The 17500-nt window shown below is 39.6% G+C and overlaps 2 protein-coding genes and 1 long non-coding RNA gene across 21 annotated transcripts in view; 1 reads left to right on the top strand and 2 right to left on the bottom strand.

The window, feature by feature from the left end:
- LOC135110666 (valine--tRNA ligase, mitochondrial-like) overlaps positions 1–4497 on the top strand; it is a 32984-nt gene extending 28487 nt beyond the window's left edge. For 7 of the 19 annotated variants that reach the window (XM_064023258.1, XM_064023255.1, XM_064023254.1 and 4 more), the window contains 7 exons: positions 257–425; positions 1013–1214; positions 1570–1750; positions 2251–2385; positions 3352–3423; positions 4040–4136; positions 4456–4496. In XM_064023258.1, the coding sequence (XP_063879328.1) occupies positions 257–425; positions 1013–1214; positions 1570–1750; positions 2251–2385; positions 3352–3398 (734 nt within the window). In that variant the 3' untranslated portion in view covers positions 3399–3423; positions 4040–4136; positions 4456–4496. Of the gene's footprint in view, positions 1–256; positions 426–1012; positions 1215–1569; positions 1751–2250; positions 2463–3351; positions 3548–4039; positions 4137–4455 lie in introns of those variants that run through there. The other 12 variants (XM_064023263.1, XM_064023269.1, XM_064023259.1 and 9 more) reach the window with 12 other exon arrangements.
- LOC135110667 (uncharacterized) overlaps positions 1–17500 on the bottom strand; it is a 57255-nt gene that overhangs the window by 7669 nt on the left and 32086 nt on the right. The window lies entirely within an intron of this gene.
- LOC135110682 (uncharacterized) overlaps positions 10982–17500 on the bottom strand; it is a 13097-nt gene continuing 6578 nt past the window's right edge. The window contains exon 3 of the long non-coding RNA XR_010273368.1: positions 10982–12120. This is a non-coding gene — a long non-coding RNA (uncharacterized LOC135110682). The remainder of the gene's footprint in view (positions 12121–17500) is intronic.

Here is a 17500-nt window from a genome sequence, read left to right as displayed (position 1 = left end):
ACTAAAACTTTAAAAACATTCTTAAAAACCTGTGTAGCTTCATCTAGAGTCCTTTTGAAATAGTGGTGCTGAGATGTTTCAGAGCATAGGCCTTAGATATGTGAAAGGTGTATAATATTCATTTTGGTTCTTGAGCTATGATAGTATTTGTCAAGTCTTGCTAATGATGAACTGTAGCAGTACTGTTGTCTGCACTGTTTACCACCACAAAGACTGAGGTGTGGTGGTTTATGAGATGCAGTAATACCATTCACAGGAGGGCATGGCATAGCTAGCTGGACAACATCACAGACTGGTGTGTCTCCCGGCAGCTCTGGTGGGGCCACAGAATGCCAGTGTACCACATTACTGCAGCAGATGGCGAGGAGGTGTGGGTGGCGGCTGCTCGGAGGAGGATGCAAGGCGGAAGGCTGTGGAGAAGGAAGGTGTGTGTGTGTGTGTGTGTGTGTTTACCTATTGTTAGTTTGGATGGTCTGATATATGGCAGAAATTTTACTTTTTTATTGTTTTTCCTTCAGTTGATATACTTTCTTTGTGTTGTATCTCCTAGTGTTCCTATTATCAGTATTACCTTGGGGTAAAGCTGTACCAAATTGTAGTTTTTCTGTACAGTTGAGGTGCAGTCCTTGTCTGTATCACCTTTATTAACCTACTCTGGGTTCCCTTCTATATTTCTGTGAGGAAAAACTGCATTATTTTATATCATTCAAGTGTGTGTGTGTGTGTTTGTGTGTCTGTCTGTCTGTCTGTCTTATTTTATTCTAATTGGATGACCTGACTTGACCTGAATATAAGGAGGAGGAGGAGGAGGTAGAAGAAGAAAAGAAGAGGAGGAAGAGGATGATAAAGAGAAAGTGTGTGTGTGTGTGTGTGTGCAAACCCTCATTAAAAAAATAAACTTCATGTAGCAATAGATGAATAAAAGTCTTGACGGCTACGTTAATAATCGCAACTTTCCGTCTTCACCCTGTGCTCCTCCCCAGGCACACCCTTGACCTCCATGTCCACCCAGCAGGAGGAAGATCTGGACACCTGTTTCTCCTCTGGCCTCTCCCTTTGCCTCGCTGGGCTGGCCGGGTCAGGGGAGGGGAGAGACCATGCCTGACCTTGCTCGCTTCTACGCAACGACCTTGAAGACGAGTCACGGCATCCTCTTGTGGGTGGCTCAGGTGGTCATGCCGGGACTCGACTTGACGGGGAGGCTTTCCTTTGAGGTGAGGTCGTCTGGGTCTTGGTCTCCTGGTTCTGTCCTCTCTTATTAATCTTGTTTTTGTTCCTTTGTCTTATGTATTATCACAAACTCTGGTAACTAATTGTAGGCGTGTAATTAGTCCATATATTCATTGGTATATAACTAAAATATCTGTTAATACTTTAAACTCTAGCATTACTAATCGTTTGATAAAAAGATGCAGATTTCAGAAGGCTAATAATGTTTATAGATGGCGATAGACTGAAAGAATTGACTACCTGTGTGTTACCTCTCCTTCCTCTTATGTAACGTGATATTAATTGTTACCAGTATTGCCTGTGTTATATCACCTGTGTTATATGACCCTCCCTCCCCAGACTGTGCTGCTGCATGGCCTCCAGGGTGATGGTGGCGGCCACAAGACGTCCAAGTCCTGGGGCAGTGTGATAAACCCCCTGGATGTCATCAGTGGGGCGTCCCTGGAGGTGTGTGACTTGCTGGTGCTGTGTGTTCTGTACTGGTGTTCATTGGGTGTGGTGAGCAGTACCTTGACAGCAGGTGATACATGAATATTTGTTAAAGCCTCTTACCAAGTGTATTTTTTTGAAGGAATGATGTAAAGAGAGAGAGAGAGAGAGAGATTTTTGAAGGAGCTAAAGAGAGAGAGAGAATTTTTGAAGGAGCTAAAGAGAGAGAGAGAATTTTTGAAGGAGCACTAAAGAGAGAGAGAATTTTTGAAGGAGCTAAAGAGAGAGAGAGAATTTTTGAAGGAGTTAAAGAGGGAGAGAGAATTTTTGAAGGAGCACTAAAGAGAGAGAGAATTTTTGAAGGAGCACTAAAGAGAGAGAGAGATTTTTAGATATGATGTCAAAAATTGTGTTTATAATTCTGTTTTCTCTCTTTTTTCCTTCTTTTCATCTCTTCTCTTTTCTTCCTTTCCCTCTTCTCTACTTCAATTTTCCTTTTCACCTGTGTTCTCCTCTGTTTTTCACCACATTTCATCCCTTCCCTCCTCCCTCACACCCTCTTACCCTCTCACCACCCCCTCATGCCCTCAGGTACTGTGCGAGAGGGTGGAGGGGACCCTGAATGCAGAAGAAGTACTCACTGGTCTCGTATGAACTCTCCCACAGGCATCCCAGAGTGTGGAGCTGATGCCCTTTGGTCCACCCTGTGCTCCACCAGCTTCAGGAGTCAGTGTGGCATAGATATATGTGGATGACTGTGGTGTCTTGTCTTGTGTGGAGTTACAAGGTTGGTGTATGGATGGGTAAGTGAAGTAGAGATAAGATTTTAATTAGTGGTTTTGTAAGGTTGGGTAGGAGTGCTGTTCGTCTTCATCAAGGGCTGACGTGTTGTGTGTTGAGTGAATGAGGCTGAAAATTGTGTGTTTTGGTATATGTAGGAGATAAGATTTTAATTAGTGGTTTTGTAAGGTTGGGTAGGAGTGCTTCTTGTCTCCATCAAGGGCTGACGTGTTGCATGTTGAGTGAGTGTTTAAATATATTTGTAGGAGATAATATTTTAGTGGTTCTCTTCCCCAACAAGGGTTAACACATTGAAAGATTGTTGTGGGTGAGAGTAACGGTGAAAGTTGTGTGCCTTGTCTTGGTACATGTAAGAGATAAGCTTATAATAAGTGTATTTGTAAGGTTAAGGCAGTAGTGCTTCTCTTCCCCAACAAAGATTAAGGTGTTGAAAGAGTGTTGTGAGTGTGAGGTGAGTGTGAAAGCTGTGTGCCTTGCCTTGCTATGCGTTTGTATATTTATCATAGCACTTTCCTGCCAGACCACCTGTGTGTGTGTGTGTGTGTGTGTGTGTGTGTGTGTGTGTGTGTGTGTGTGTGTGTGTTATATAAAATGCAAATAAATAACTACATTTCTCGACTGATGGGAGAAACACACTTTTAAAAGGCTCTATTCAAAGTAGCACAGGTTTTTAAGGATGTTTTTATTGTTTTAGTGACAAATTAACAACATTCCTACATTACTGTCAGGAGAAACACTCAAGAAAACCTCTGCTAATCATCTTTGTGGCCTTTGGAATCAATTGTGAGAGAGAGAGAGAGAGAGAGAGAGAGAGAGAGAGAGAGAGAGAGAGAGGGCTAAACCAATTCAACTTGATATGAGAGAAAATCTAATTATCTTCCATTCCCACAGAACCGTCACCCCAAACAATGAGTGGTGGAGGGTGCGTTCTGCGTTGACAGCCAGCATGAGCGGTGACAGGAGGTGTGTGAGACGCATGACAGCTTTAGTGACAAGTTCATGCAGGCAGTGGTGCAATATTATTCCCTCAGCACTCTCATTCACTTTGAGGGCTTGGAAACCACAGTGCCTTCAGATTTGTGGAGAAGTGTGTGTGTGTGTGTGTGTATGTTTTTGATAGTTATATTAGTTGTTTAAATCATGCTGGGCTAATATCTATCCCTCTATCAATGTGTGTGTGTGTGTGTGTGTGTGTGTGTGTGTTAGTTATATTGTTTAAATCATGCTGGGCTAATATCTATCTCTCTATCTATGTGTGTGTGTGTGTGTGTGTGTGTGTGTGTGTGTGTGTGTGTGTGTGTGTGTGTGTGTGTGTGTGTGTTTACCTATTGCACGAGACAGGGGAAGAGGGAAGAGGAGGAGAGGAGAGGTGCTTGGGAGATGAAAATGTATGTGTGTATGTGTGTATGAATATTTTCCCTATCATACACAAAAACACCCTTGAAATCCTATATATAATTTGCCATAGAACACGCTTACTCTCTCCCACGTGCCCACTCCCTCTCTCCCACCCTCTCACCTCCCACACACCTGTATACCGCGTCCTGCAGCCTCAATGCACTCACCCCTTCTTTTCCAGCCATGGGTGCCTTGCCTCCTCGCACCACCACCACAAGCACCACCACTCCTGCCATCACCTACAAGGGGGAGACTGTGATGTGGCTGCAGGTGGATAGGTGAGGCATTGTTCTGGTGTTGGTGTGTGGTGTAGCATTATCTTGAAATCCACAGGCCTTCCACAGCCTTCCCACTGGTCTCCTTGTCCTGTCCTCCTCCACACAGCATCCACAGGCCTTCCACAGCCTTCCCACTGGTCTCCTTGTCCTGTCCTCCTCCACACAGCATCCACAGGCCTTCCACAGCCTTCCCACTGGTCTCCTTGTCCTGTCCTCCTCCACACACCATTCACAGGCCTAACCTAACCAACCTAACCTAACGTAACCTAGCCTAACCTAACTTAACCTAACTTATCCTAATCTAACCTCACACCCACAGGTTCGGAGGCCTCCAGAGAGCTGCCCAGAGTGAAGCTTGTGGTATAGAGGGACAGCTGCTGATTATCAAGCTTATGGAGTGACTGGAAGAAAGTGGGAGGAGCCTGGAAGGAGTGGTGGAGGTACAGTACTTGGAGAAAATCCCTCCACCATGACGACTGGGTGTCTGCTGTACAGTCCACCGACCAATGGTGAGAGAGAGAGAGAGCGAGAGAGAGAGAGAGATTATTATTATAGTTTATTGACAGAATTTTGCGATTACAAGAAGCTTAAAGTAAAAATCATTTCACTAAAAGAGAGAGAGAGAGAGAGAGTCTTGATAGAGAGTCTTGATAGAGAGAGAGAGAGAGAGAGAGAGAGAGAGAGAGAGAGAGAGAGAGAGTCTTGATAGATAATATTGAGCACAGTCTTCACCGCTGGGTCGACTGTGGGGGCTGCGCTACTCCGGTTGGTGGCCGGTTGGTGGCCGTGGCTGTTCACGCACTAGCTCTTGCTGTGGCTGGCATGCTGTTCTGTCCTCTCTTGTTCCAGGAATTGCTGTCTGAGGTGTGTGTGTGTGTGTAGAAGCCACCATCATCAACCACAGCAGGTGATAATGATGTTTCCTGCTTTCATCCTCATTGGGGCTAGCCAGACCAACTTGGGGCTGTACTGGGGTGACGCTGTGTGCCTCAGGTGTATCTGGAGGGCTGAGATAGTGAGAAGGTAACAATTAAAAAGGACTAGTGTACACTTAAACCATTACAAACACTATGTAATGCTGGTATACACACACAAACACTGGTTTACACATAGAGACATATATAAACACTTGCTATGGTTTGTATACTCTTAGAAACACACATAAACTCTTAATAAGTCTAGTATACACACAAACTTGTATACAAACACTAGTATATATTTAGAGACACATCCAAATCTTTGCTAAGTCTGATATAAGCACATAAACTCATAAGATGCTGGTATATGCTTGGAAATCTATACACACATTTGGTTAGGCTAGTATACACAAATCTATACATATATTAGGAATTTATTGAATGATTGAGATGATTAGTTCTCTCTCTCTCTCTCTCTCTCTCTCTCTCTCTCTCTCTCTCTCTCTCTCTCTCTCTCTCTCTCTTTCTCTTTCTCTTTCTCTTTCTCTCATATCCTTTGTCTATCTCAAATTTTCTCTTTTAATCTCTCCCTCTCTGTCTGTCTGTCTGTCTGTCTGTCTGTCTGTCTGTCCCACACTTCAATACACCCTTCCTGTCTTCATACACTTTAGTACACCCTTCCTGTCTGCCCCTGGACCTTAATACACCCTGTATCACCCTTGCATCTCATTAAACTATCCCTATTTGTCCATCTCAATAAACCCTGTCTAATTTCCCTGTCCGGCTGTTTGTCTCATCTTACTACACCCTGTCTCTCCCTGCTTCTTGTTGCACCCTTCCTTTCCCCTACTCCTCAATACTCCCTTTCCACCCTGTGTCATGTGTATATATTTAAATATTTATATTCATTTGTGGCATTCTTCATGTGTTTTGGTCATTTTTGGGTGTGTTTGGGTGTGTTTTGGGGTGTTTTGGTCAGTTTTGGATGTGTTTTGGGGTGTTTTGGGGTGTTTTTGTCTGTTTTGATGAGTTTGGGTGTGTTTTGAGGTGTTTTACGTGTTTTTTTTGGTATTTTTAAGGAGTTTGGGTGTGTTTTGGGTGGCTACGGGTGTGCTGTGGGTGGATAAGACTGTTTCTGGGTGTTTAAGTGGGTGTGGATGTGTTTTGGGGTGTTTTGGATGTGTTTTGGGGTGTTTTGGATGTGTTTTGGGGTGTAGAGAGGTAGACGTGATGTGTGCAGGGTGTCTCAGTCCCTGGATGGGTGTAGGAGTGCGTGGTGGTGCTGTCTGGGTCTCGTGGTGTGGGAGTGCATATAAAGGAACAGATAGTTTAGGGCAGTTTATCATATTTAATTATTTTGTTTATTAATTTATTTACTATTATCATTATTTTTATTGTTTTTAAAGGGGGATTAATTTTTACGTTCATCTTTTGTGTTCGGGAGTGGTTAGTGCTGTTGACAAAAAAATGGAGATCGTTTTATTTTTTAGTGTGGAAATTGTCGCAGTTTGTCAGGTGTTGATTGGTGTTGAGAGTCGCAGGTCCCGTCTCGCCCTCTGTCATAAAATAAACAATAAAGGGTTGATTTTCACTGATAGTTTATTTCCTTTAACGTAAACATGTAATGATATAGTTTTGTCTGTGTCTCCTGATGGTATGGCACTCTTGGCTAATATTTAACTAATTATATTCATGTCATTATATGAATAACTAATAACAATTCACTATCCTGCATGTACTGTCAAGTCTATCGAAACATCAGCACGTCAATTGAGAGTCATGGATTTCAAGAGATTCCGATTTATTGCTGCTTCCTTCTCAATTTTAATAGTTCAGATAGGCATTGCGGGCACTGCTATTTACGAAGAACTGGAGGGTCACAGAAAGAAACGGATGTTATATTCGTAATCTACGCAAAAAATAACTCTAGAAAAACAAACCACAGCATCTCTATTCATCCATTCTGTGTGTCTTCTCTTCTCTCTCTCTCTCTCTCCACTCTTAATGCTGCTGTGGGTCTCTGGGCTGGAGTACATCACAGAAAGATTGACACAGACTTATATATGAGAGGATGTTGTCTGTAACTATGCTATGGGGACATTGCAAGTTTGTGGGCTGTAGTCAATGAATAAGTGTGTCCTCTATAGCATACTTAAAAACCACACACACACACGCACACACACACACACACTCTCTCTCTCTCTCTCTCTCTCTCTCTCTCTCTCTCTCTCTCTCTCTCTCTCTCTCTCTCTCTCTCTCTCTCTCTCTCTCTCTCTCTCTCTCTCTCTCTCTCTCTCTCTCTCTCTCTCTCTCTCTCTCTACAGACTCACTATTTCCTAACCCTTGCCTGAAACAAATGAAAAACTTTTATCCTTCTCCAATCACATTTTAATTTTCTACTGACAGTCACAATCCCACAGTATATGTAGTAAATTTCAACTTTTACTTTCAGGTTACCTTGTTGTTGATATGCAGTCTTGCTATGTGGGCGATGAACACCTCTGGGACATGACGAGCAGATGCCCATCCAGCACAGCTCAACTTGTATGGAATCTGGACCTGGACCATCATATGAATGCCACTGCCTTTGATATGTGTTTGATATGGCTTCTATTGCTTTCAAGTGACCATCTGCCTCTGTGAAATATGGAAGGTCTTACAAGGTCAAGCATAATATTAAGCAAGTGATAGGAATGGTGATACGAGTGTGGTGTGTCTGAATTAACTGTCAGAGTATTGTAAATATTATTACTTAGTCTTCCCAGTTATGAAATTAAGAACAGTTGTGAAGTTTGCTTTAAAACCCTTCATTAACTTTGCCACAAAACACTTTTACATGTTGTCAAAAGTGTGTAACTGTTATGAAGTGTGTGTATATATCATTACTACAGAAGAATCTGGAATTTCCCCTCAGATTACTTTAATGAATGAAGCTTGAGTTCACAGATGTGTGGTTTGTCAATTTCACCTGTATTCTCTCCTCTATGGCAGTCTGTTCTGGCAAAGTTTCATTTGTCAAAAGCATTACAGTTTGTAAATGGTGTGTCTTCATATGCCTTCACTAGCAATTATGAATTACACTATGGTCATGGGTTTTGTTCTTTTAATACAGTTGCCTCAAGATATTCTGAGCTTTACAATGCTGTCTTTAGTACACTGCAAGAAAATATAGAAATTTCATGTGGCAACATTTATTTTTAAAACATTATTTATTACTTTTAAAAATAGCAATGTGGGGCTTCCTTAATGCAAATAGTCTTGCCCAAAAAAACTTGATGTCAAACACTAACTTTTCTTAACACAGCACAACCAAAACCACTCAAAATTATACATTAATTTTTTTTATAGAGCAACATGTGTGGAAAGTGGTACCAGAAATATTTGCATAACAAATATTTGGTTCTGGACCTTTGCACTTATACAGTACTGCACTAACTTACACACATGGTTAATTAATGGTGTAATACTCAGGTGAAGCTGGATTTTCAAAAGACTGATCAATATTTTTTCCCAGATGTCATTTTTATGCAGCTGACTGAAGGAGAAAACATTGCAAAGGTCACACTATTCTTAAATCTTACTAAAATGTATGCGCATCACTTTCTGCTTTCACCCCAATGGCACACAAACCAAAATTCATGGGTATGGAGATGGCTGGACTAGTTCCTGTGGCCACCCCTCTTATATCTTAATTTGCCACTGTCTTTCCTGTGTGCTGGTTAAGTTCCTGCATATTGCAATACTTAATCTACTCACTGCTGAAGTCCCTGGAAACTAGGTAGAATAATTTAGAATGACATGGTTAAGTTAATGCCTATAAAATCTCATTTGTAATATTCAGGAAGATTGAATTATTCTTCCTCTGTTGAAGCAAATGATATGACATTGACTAGAAGCTTTCACAATATTTATAGACTTTCTTGTATCAGCGATCTTTTGGAAATGCAGCCATTAATCTGTAAATACTTGTATAGTGTAGCTGGCATGAAGGTTGCAGTCTTCATGATGTACTAGTGGACAAGCAGGAAGTGATGGTGTTGAGCCACTGTAGTAGTGATGTTATGGTAGGAAGTTACTGTCAAGATCAGGACGTCTGCAAGTTCAAATGGTCACCTAACAATTGCACCTTAGTAGAAAAACACACACAGGAAGTTTATGCAAGTTTTTATCCTTATATGAAATGTTGCTAGTGTTAACATATAAAATTGTATTGCATCAAACCCCCATACATTACTGTCTCTATCCAGTATGAGACCGGTGTTCAGGATAACAAGAAGCCGGCATTGCTCAAGCTGACCACATTTCATCCATTTATACATACTTTTTATTATTAAAGCTTATCTTGTAATTATTGCTGAAGACATTGACTCATTTATTTATTTATTTATGACTTAGAACTATGATAAAGCTATGGATTGATATAATTCCTGATTTGTTTCCATTCTTGTCTCCGCTTGTCCATCCCTGAGTGGTCAGAAGCGGTGCTCCACTGATGATGTGGAAGCCTGAGACAGCCAATCATTTAATGGGCTAGGTTACCTTTTGTCACCAGTCTTCTGTGTGTCACTCACTACGTTTGGAAATGTTTACCTGTTCTATTTAATTTGTTGGTTATAATAATGTTTATGGTCAATAAACTATTTATCTGTGTCAGTATGATAAAAGCAGTTATTGTTGTTATTGTTATTATTATTATTATTATTATTATTATTATTATTATTATCATTATTATTATTATTATTATTATTATTATTATTATTACACATTTTCCTCCTTGTATTTAAATATTATTATTATTATTATTATTATTATTATTATTATTATTATTATTATTATTATTATTATTACACATTTTCCTCCTTGTATTTAAATATTATTATTATTATCATGCATTTTTCTTGTATATAAATAAAATATTGTAACTGATTATTATCTTTTTTTTATCATTCATGTAGACTCAAACTCTCTCTCTCTCTCTCTCTCTCTCTCTCTCTCTCTCTCTCTCTCACGAATAAAATGACTGGTGAGGAACTCTAATCATTAAAGTGCTAAAAATTCCACTAAACCACGAGAAATAAATTATTAAGCCGTTCATTGCAAGGGCCACAGTCAGAAAGTGAAAAAATAAAAAATAAAAATCCTTAAATACCGAGGCTAAGTAAAACATAAGGAATTAGACAAATGATAATTAATAAACACATAAGGAATAATTAATAAACAAAAATTAAGCCAGGAAGACCATTATAATTATTGCAAGGAGACAATATGTATGTATATGTAATTCGAGGTTAAAATGGCTCAAATCTGGTCAAAAAAAGCACATCAATAGTATGCCATAAGTGAAGGTGTTCCTCAAGGCAGGGAAGGTTGGGGGGGGGGTGGCAATGAATAGGGGAGGGGCTATGAACTATTGGGGGGGTAACAGTCCCAATGACTATTAATTAATGACGCATCCAATTTAGCGTGTGTTAATTTTCGCGTTGTGATAATCTAAAGGTTTTCTCGCGTTTTTTTTATTATTTCTTTATTTATTTTATTTTCTTTATTTATTTTATTTGGCAGGTGTTATATATATATATATATATATATATATATATATATATATATATATATATATATATATATATATATATATATATATATATATTATATATACACGCAATTACAGATGTTTGATGATAAAAACGGATAATGCCTACATATACCGAATCTGTATTGCCACAATATATAATTTACTATGTATGTTAATATCGGAATACATGAACTGGAACTTAATTCCAGTTCATATATATATATATATATATATATATATATATATATATATATATATATATATATATATATATATATATATATATATATATATATATATATATATATCAGCATTTCATAGGTATAGAAATATGGGTAAGAAAATATATCTGTAAATTCAGGTGTTCATTTATTAAGCAGTACATAATTATGCTACTTGAAAACATGAAATAAAAGTAGGTTTTGTTAAAAGGTATCCATGATGGACTGTGCACTGGGTTGTATCAGTCAAACAGCCTTTGAACCAGGAATGTGCCATAATGATGCAGTTTTTGCAGAAGTATACTGCGGTTGACACTACAAAAGCCTCTGGAGAAGATTGAGAATGCTGATAATTTGTCATCAAGAGATTATTAGAGATGGGAGGGAAATTGATTTAGAACATGATAGGTGTTATGATAATGCACAGTTCATCATGGGTACAAGGGATTTTTGTTCTTTGTATCAAAACAGGGACTTAAATTAACTTTTCCTGAAAATCTCTCACACTCATTCACCTCCTGTTTGTTTTGAAGAGAGAGAGAGAGAGAGAGAGAGAGAGAGAGAGAGAGAGAGAGAGAGAGAGAGAGAGAGAGAGAGAGAGAGAGAGAGAGAGAGAGAGAGAGAGAGAGAGAGAGAGAGAGAGAAAATAAATAAATAAAAAACCACTGTAGGCCACTTCATTCACAATGCCCAAAGAACTCGGCAACATGTAATGTAATGCTTACTTGATGCCATGAGAGAGAGAGAGAGAGAGAGAGAGAGAGAGAGAGAGAGAGAGAGAGAGAGAGAGAGAGAGAGAGAGAGAGAGAGAGAGAGAGAGAGAGAGAGAGAGAGAGAGAGAGAGAGAGAGAGAGAGAGAGAGAGAGAGAGAGAGAGAGAGAGAGAGAGAGAGAGAGAGCATCCAGTCAACAAGGCCATGGGAATAAAAATTATTAGTAAATGAGAGATGAAAGGATGGTGATAACAAGTGATAAATTAATGAGAAATGGAAGGATGGTGACAAGTGGATGGAAAAATTATGATAAATGAATGAGAAATGAGAGAATAATGACGATGGTAATGAATGGAATGTATGTAACCAAACCTAACCCAACTAAACAGTGTCAGTGCAGGAAGTGTCAGTGTCAGGAACAGCATTGACAAGAGCAGGAACACTGGAAATGATAAAGAAAGGAACAGACACACCGACAGAGTTCCCTGCAGTGGTGTTCGCACATCAACTGGATGAGGGCATGCCAGAGATAACCAGGGAGTCTGTGCCAGTCTTGGTATCTCTGGAAATGAGTAGAAATGATATACAGCATTATGATAAAGAGGCTGAGAGGGACAAGTCACTGCACCTGCCGATTGACTGATTGCTAGCTATTCACTTCATAGCCAGGAAATACCAGAATTTTGAAAAGCAACTCATGTAATCTATAAGAAACATGAAAAGTGACCCCAGCAAGTACAGGCCGGGCAGTTTGACTTATGTGATATGCAAAATACTGGAAACAGCAATTAAAGATATTGAATCATACACTTACACAGCAACACATGGTGGGGGGCATAACACACCTGCGGAAGGGAAGATGAGGCGGAGTAAGACCAAAAAATTACCTTATTCCTGCGAAACTTTCTCTCCCAAATGCTGACCATCAAGCCTTCAACTGTTGACACACACAAACCTAACCTAACCTAACCAACAATTACTGACATGGGAGACACAGGACACATGGCTGAGAGGACACACACACACACACACACACACACACACACACACACACACACACACACACATCCTAAAACACTTCTGTCTACACCTCCACTAATTTCAAAAGGCTCTAGTTGAAAGATAATAGGGATTTTAAGGGTGTTTTTATGATTCTAGTGACAGATTAACAAAATTTTCATATTATTAACTGGAAAAACAGTCTTGAGAACTTGGTTAATCATCCCTGTGGCTTTTGAAAATAGTCGTGGAGAGAGAGAAGTGTTTCTGGATACTGGCCATACATACATACATACACACACACACACCTCAGCAACACAATGATATATTTACATGACACCAGTATTGACACATGACAGGGAAAAATACATGCACAGAGGACATTAGAAGACATCAATTCATAAATAAACCACACTCATATAGACTTTGTATCCTACAATTCCTCGGATAGAACATGACAAGAGGGAGAGAGAAAACGGCTCAACACAAACACAAACACTTCAAAACACACACACACACACACACACACACACACACACACACACACACACACACACACACACACACACACACGTACAGACAGAAACACATAAAAGCAATGCATAAATTCAGGTCATAGGAAGACAAAGTTGCCAGTCAAACTAACAGAGGCACTTCATAAATCTTGGCCTCAATAAATTAAAAACTTTGAACTCCCCATAATTTGTTGAGCGTCTTTTTGGTAGTGTGCCTTTCAACCGATGCCTGGCACTGGAAAAACACCGTGCCGCCCTGCATCAAACTTTTCACTGCAACAAACTTTAGTGTCAGTGGTTCTGTCTGTCTTTCTGCCTGTCTGCCTGTCTCTTTCCTGTCCTTTCTTCCTGCCTGCCTGTTTCTGTCTCTGTCTGTGTGCTTGTCTTTTTTGGCCTTCCTTCCTGCCTGCCTGCCTGTTTCTGTCTGTCTATCTGCCTGCCTGCCTGCCTGTTTCTGTCTGTCTATCTGCCTGCCTGCCTCTTTCCTGTCCTCTTTCCTGTCCTTTCTTCCTGCCTGCCTGTTTCTGTCTCTGTCTGTGTGCTTGTCTTTTTTGGCCTTCCTTCCTGCCTGCCTGCCTGTTTCTGTCTGTCTATCTGCCTGCCTGCCTGCCTGTTTCTGTCTGTCTATCTGCCTGCCTGCCTGCCTGTTTCTGTCTGTCTATCTGCCTGCCTGCCTGCCTGTTTCTGTCTGTCTATCTGCCTGCCTGCCTGCCTGTTTCTGTCTGTCTATCTGCCTGCTTGTCTCTTTTTGATATCCCTTCCTGCATCCCTGCCTGTCTATGAAACTTTCTATCTTTCTGCTTGCCTGCCTGTCTCTTTAGGCCTTCCTTTGTTTCCTCACCTGTCTGCCTGTCTATAAGTCTTTGTCTGTCTGTCTGTCTGTCTGTTTTTCTACCTCCATGTCTGTCTGTATGTCCTTCCTCCCTGTCTGTCCGTGTATCAGCTGTCTGTCTTTCTTCCTGCACGTCTGTTTGTGTGTCTTTCTCTCTCAACAACAGTATATAATATCTGTTCATCCTTCACTTTACACGCCAATAAAAGAAAGAAGCCCTGCATATACGTAGAAACTCTTCCTGGTATTTCTGAAAGAAGAAACATTCTGTAGCAACACAAACAGCAACACTGGTTTCTTAATACTGCAACACACAAGTACACAGAAACACTCCCTCCTAGAAACACCCAACCCCTGCAACACACAGCCACACCTACACAAATCCCCCTCCCACTCTCTCTCTGGATGCAAAAAAGAAAATAGAGCAATGGTGAAACTTTGGATACAAACAGCAACTCTAACAAAAAATCTGGGGCAGTAGGCATTAATGTGACCCTTTACTGTGGCCATAATCGTTGCTCTGCTGTGTATTCAGTGAGTGTGCAAGGCTGCCATTAATTCCCAGGCTTGTAAGTTGGTAATAAATATGGTATGTTATTTCCTGTTTATATATGAATTCCTGAAATTATTCTATTCCTCCTATGGTGTTTACATTCATCCATGTAACTTAACATATAATTATTCCTCTCATGGTACTTTTCTCATACTTAATCTAATCTAATATTATTCCTCCCATGGTGAATTCTTGCTAACCTAACCTATTTTAACCTTGCCCAAAATTATTTTTCCCAAGGTACATATCTTTACTCAACCTAACAGATCTAATCTAATCTAATCTAATACTATCCCTCCCATTGTGAATTCTATCTAACCTATTTTGACATGGCTGAAAAAATATTCTTCCTAAGGCACATAACCCCACCTGACCTAACCTAACCTAACCTTGTCTATCATGATAATTATTTAGGGGTTAAATCTTGAGTGGAATAGTTGCAGAGGAAAATTTATTTTACTTATGGAAACTAATGGAATAATATTAATTTTCTCAATAAAGTTCTGCTAAATTTCCTTCACAAAATCAAGATGATGAAATGAATATTGGAAAAAAATAAAAAAATAAAATAATAATAATAATAATAATAACAATAATAATAATAATAATAATAATAATAATAATAATAATAATAATGTCTCTGAAAGTTTGAGAATATATAAAATGCAAATACTGAAACAAAGAAATAACAATTATATATCAGATAAACAGTAGAAAATCTAAGTACAAAAATTATGTCAAGAAAAAAATGAGGACAACAAATACAGAAAAGTGGAGGCTGGTGACCTGTGCTGATTGACCTCACAGGGTCACCCCCCCACACACAGGATACACATGTCAACATCAGGAGGCTGGTGACCTGTGCTGATTGACCTCACAGGCTCACCCCCCACACAGCAGGGCACCAAAAGGCCTAATGGCAGTCACATATAAGGCACATTACATGGCTTAGTGGCCTGCCATCTGCTGCCTTAAGCCTAATGTTTGTTGACATGGAACCTGCCTTTCTAAATGAAACTAAATAAGAATACTATACATGAACTGCCTTCCTAAATGAAACACACACACACACACACACACACACACACACACACACACACACACACACACACACACACATTCTCTCTCTCTCTCTCTCTCTCTCTCTCTCTCTCTCTCTCTCTCTCTCTCTCCATGTGTAAATTTTTCTCTTATTTTCACATCTATGTTACCTCCTCCTCCTCCTCCGTCTTTACCTCTCGTTACCGAGAGAGAGAGAGAGAGAGAGAGAGAGAGAGAGAGAGAGAGAGAGAGAGAGAGAGAGAGAGAGAGAGAGAGAGAGAGAGAGAGAGAGAGAGAGAGAGAGAGAGAATGAACGCAAAAAAAAATCATTTCCAATTTAAAGAAAATTAAAATTCTTAACGAAAACGAAGAGAAAGAATGAAATAAAATAAACAAACAAACAAACAAACAAACAAATAATGAAGAAAGAATGAAATACCTTTTAATATATAATTATTATGCAACTGAGAGAGAGAGAGAGAGAGAGAGAGAGAGAGAGAGAGAGAGAGAGAGAGAGAGAGAGAGAGAGAGAGAGAGAGAGAGAGAGAGAGAGAGAGAGAGAGAGAGAGATTCATGTGTTCTCATTTGAAGGAGTGTCTGTCTGTCTGTCTGTCTGTCTGTCTGTCTGTCTGTATGTATGTATGTGTGTGTGTGTGTGTGTGTGTGTGTGTGTGTGTGTGTGTGTGTGTGTGTGTGTGTGAGAAAACACACACACACACACACACACACACACACACACACACACACACACACACACACACATTTGCTAAATTAAATATATACATGTGTTTTGCAAGCGAGAGAGAGAGAGAGAGAGAGAGAGAGAGAGAGAGAGAGAGAGAGAGAGAGAGAGAGAGAGAGAGAGAGAGAGAGAGGGAGAAATATATATTATCATAATAATAATAATAATAATAATAATAATAATAACAATAATAATAATAATAATAATAATAACAATAATAATAATAATAACAACAACTCACCACTTCCTTGTACGTTATAAAATCCTTTCTTCCAAACAACAACAACAACAACAACAAATTTTTCAAAACTTTTCCGAAATTTAAAAGCCAAAAATTTTCTAGGGCACTTATCTGGCGCGGGTTTTAAGTACACTGGGCTACTTATAAGACACTTAAGTCACCACTGCCACTTTTAATAGTAAGACTGGTGTGGAGATTTAAAAGCCCACTAGGTATGCGTGGTTGGAACGGAGGAGGCGAGAGCGCACGTCCTCCCCCTACGACTGCTGAGATAATACTGAGGGATACGTGAAATACCTTTTTTTTCCCCCCTTCCTATGAACTCTCTCTCTCTCTCTCTCTCTGTTACTGTGTGGAGTGGTGGTGATGCTAGTAGTAGTAGTAGTAGTAGTAGTAGTAGTACGTAAAAAAGGAAAAAAAAAATCATATTAGCGGTTGGATTAAAAGAAAGAGAAGGAATTAAAAACTAACGAAATTGCGTCTGGAATGAGAGAGAGAGAGAGAGAGAGAGAGAGAGAGAGAGAGAGAGAGAGAGAGAGAGAAAGTTTTGAAGCTTAACAATGAAGGAATTACGAAGAAAATAATTCTCTTTCTACAAGAGAGAGAGAGAGAGAGAGAGAGAGAGAGAGAGAGAGAGAGAGAGAGAGAGAGAGAGAGAGAGAGAGAGAGAGAGAGAGAGAGAGAGAGAGAGAGAAAGTTTTGAAGCTTAACAATGAAGGAATTACGAAGAAAATAATTCTCTCTCTTTCTACAAGAGAGAGAGAGAGAGAGAGAGAGAGAGAGAGAGAGAGAGAGAGAGAGAGAGAGAGAGAGAGAGAGAGACTCATTTCCACTGATGACAAGAGAGTGTTTTGTGAGAGAGGCGGTGTGTCGGCCATTTGAGGGTGTTTCCAGCAATGCCGTGAGTGAGGAGTCACCTATAGTAATAATAATAATAATAATAATAATAATAATAATAACAATAGTAATAATAATAACAATAGTAATAATAACTAATAATTTATTTCTAAACTTTTGAA

The sequence above is a fragment of the Scylla paramamosain genome, chromosome 20 (genome assembly GCF_035594125.1).
Source record: "Scylla paramamosain isolate STU-SP2022 chromosome 20, ASM3559412v1, whole genome shotgun sequence".
Lineage (NCBI taxonomy): Eukaryota > Metazoa > Arthropoda > Malacostraca > Decapoda > Portunidae > Scylla > Scylla paramamosain.
This window is presented reverse-complemented; position numbering and strand designations above follow the sequence as displayed.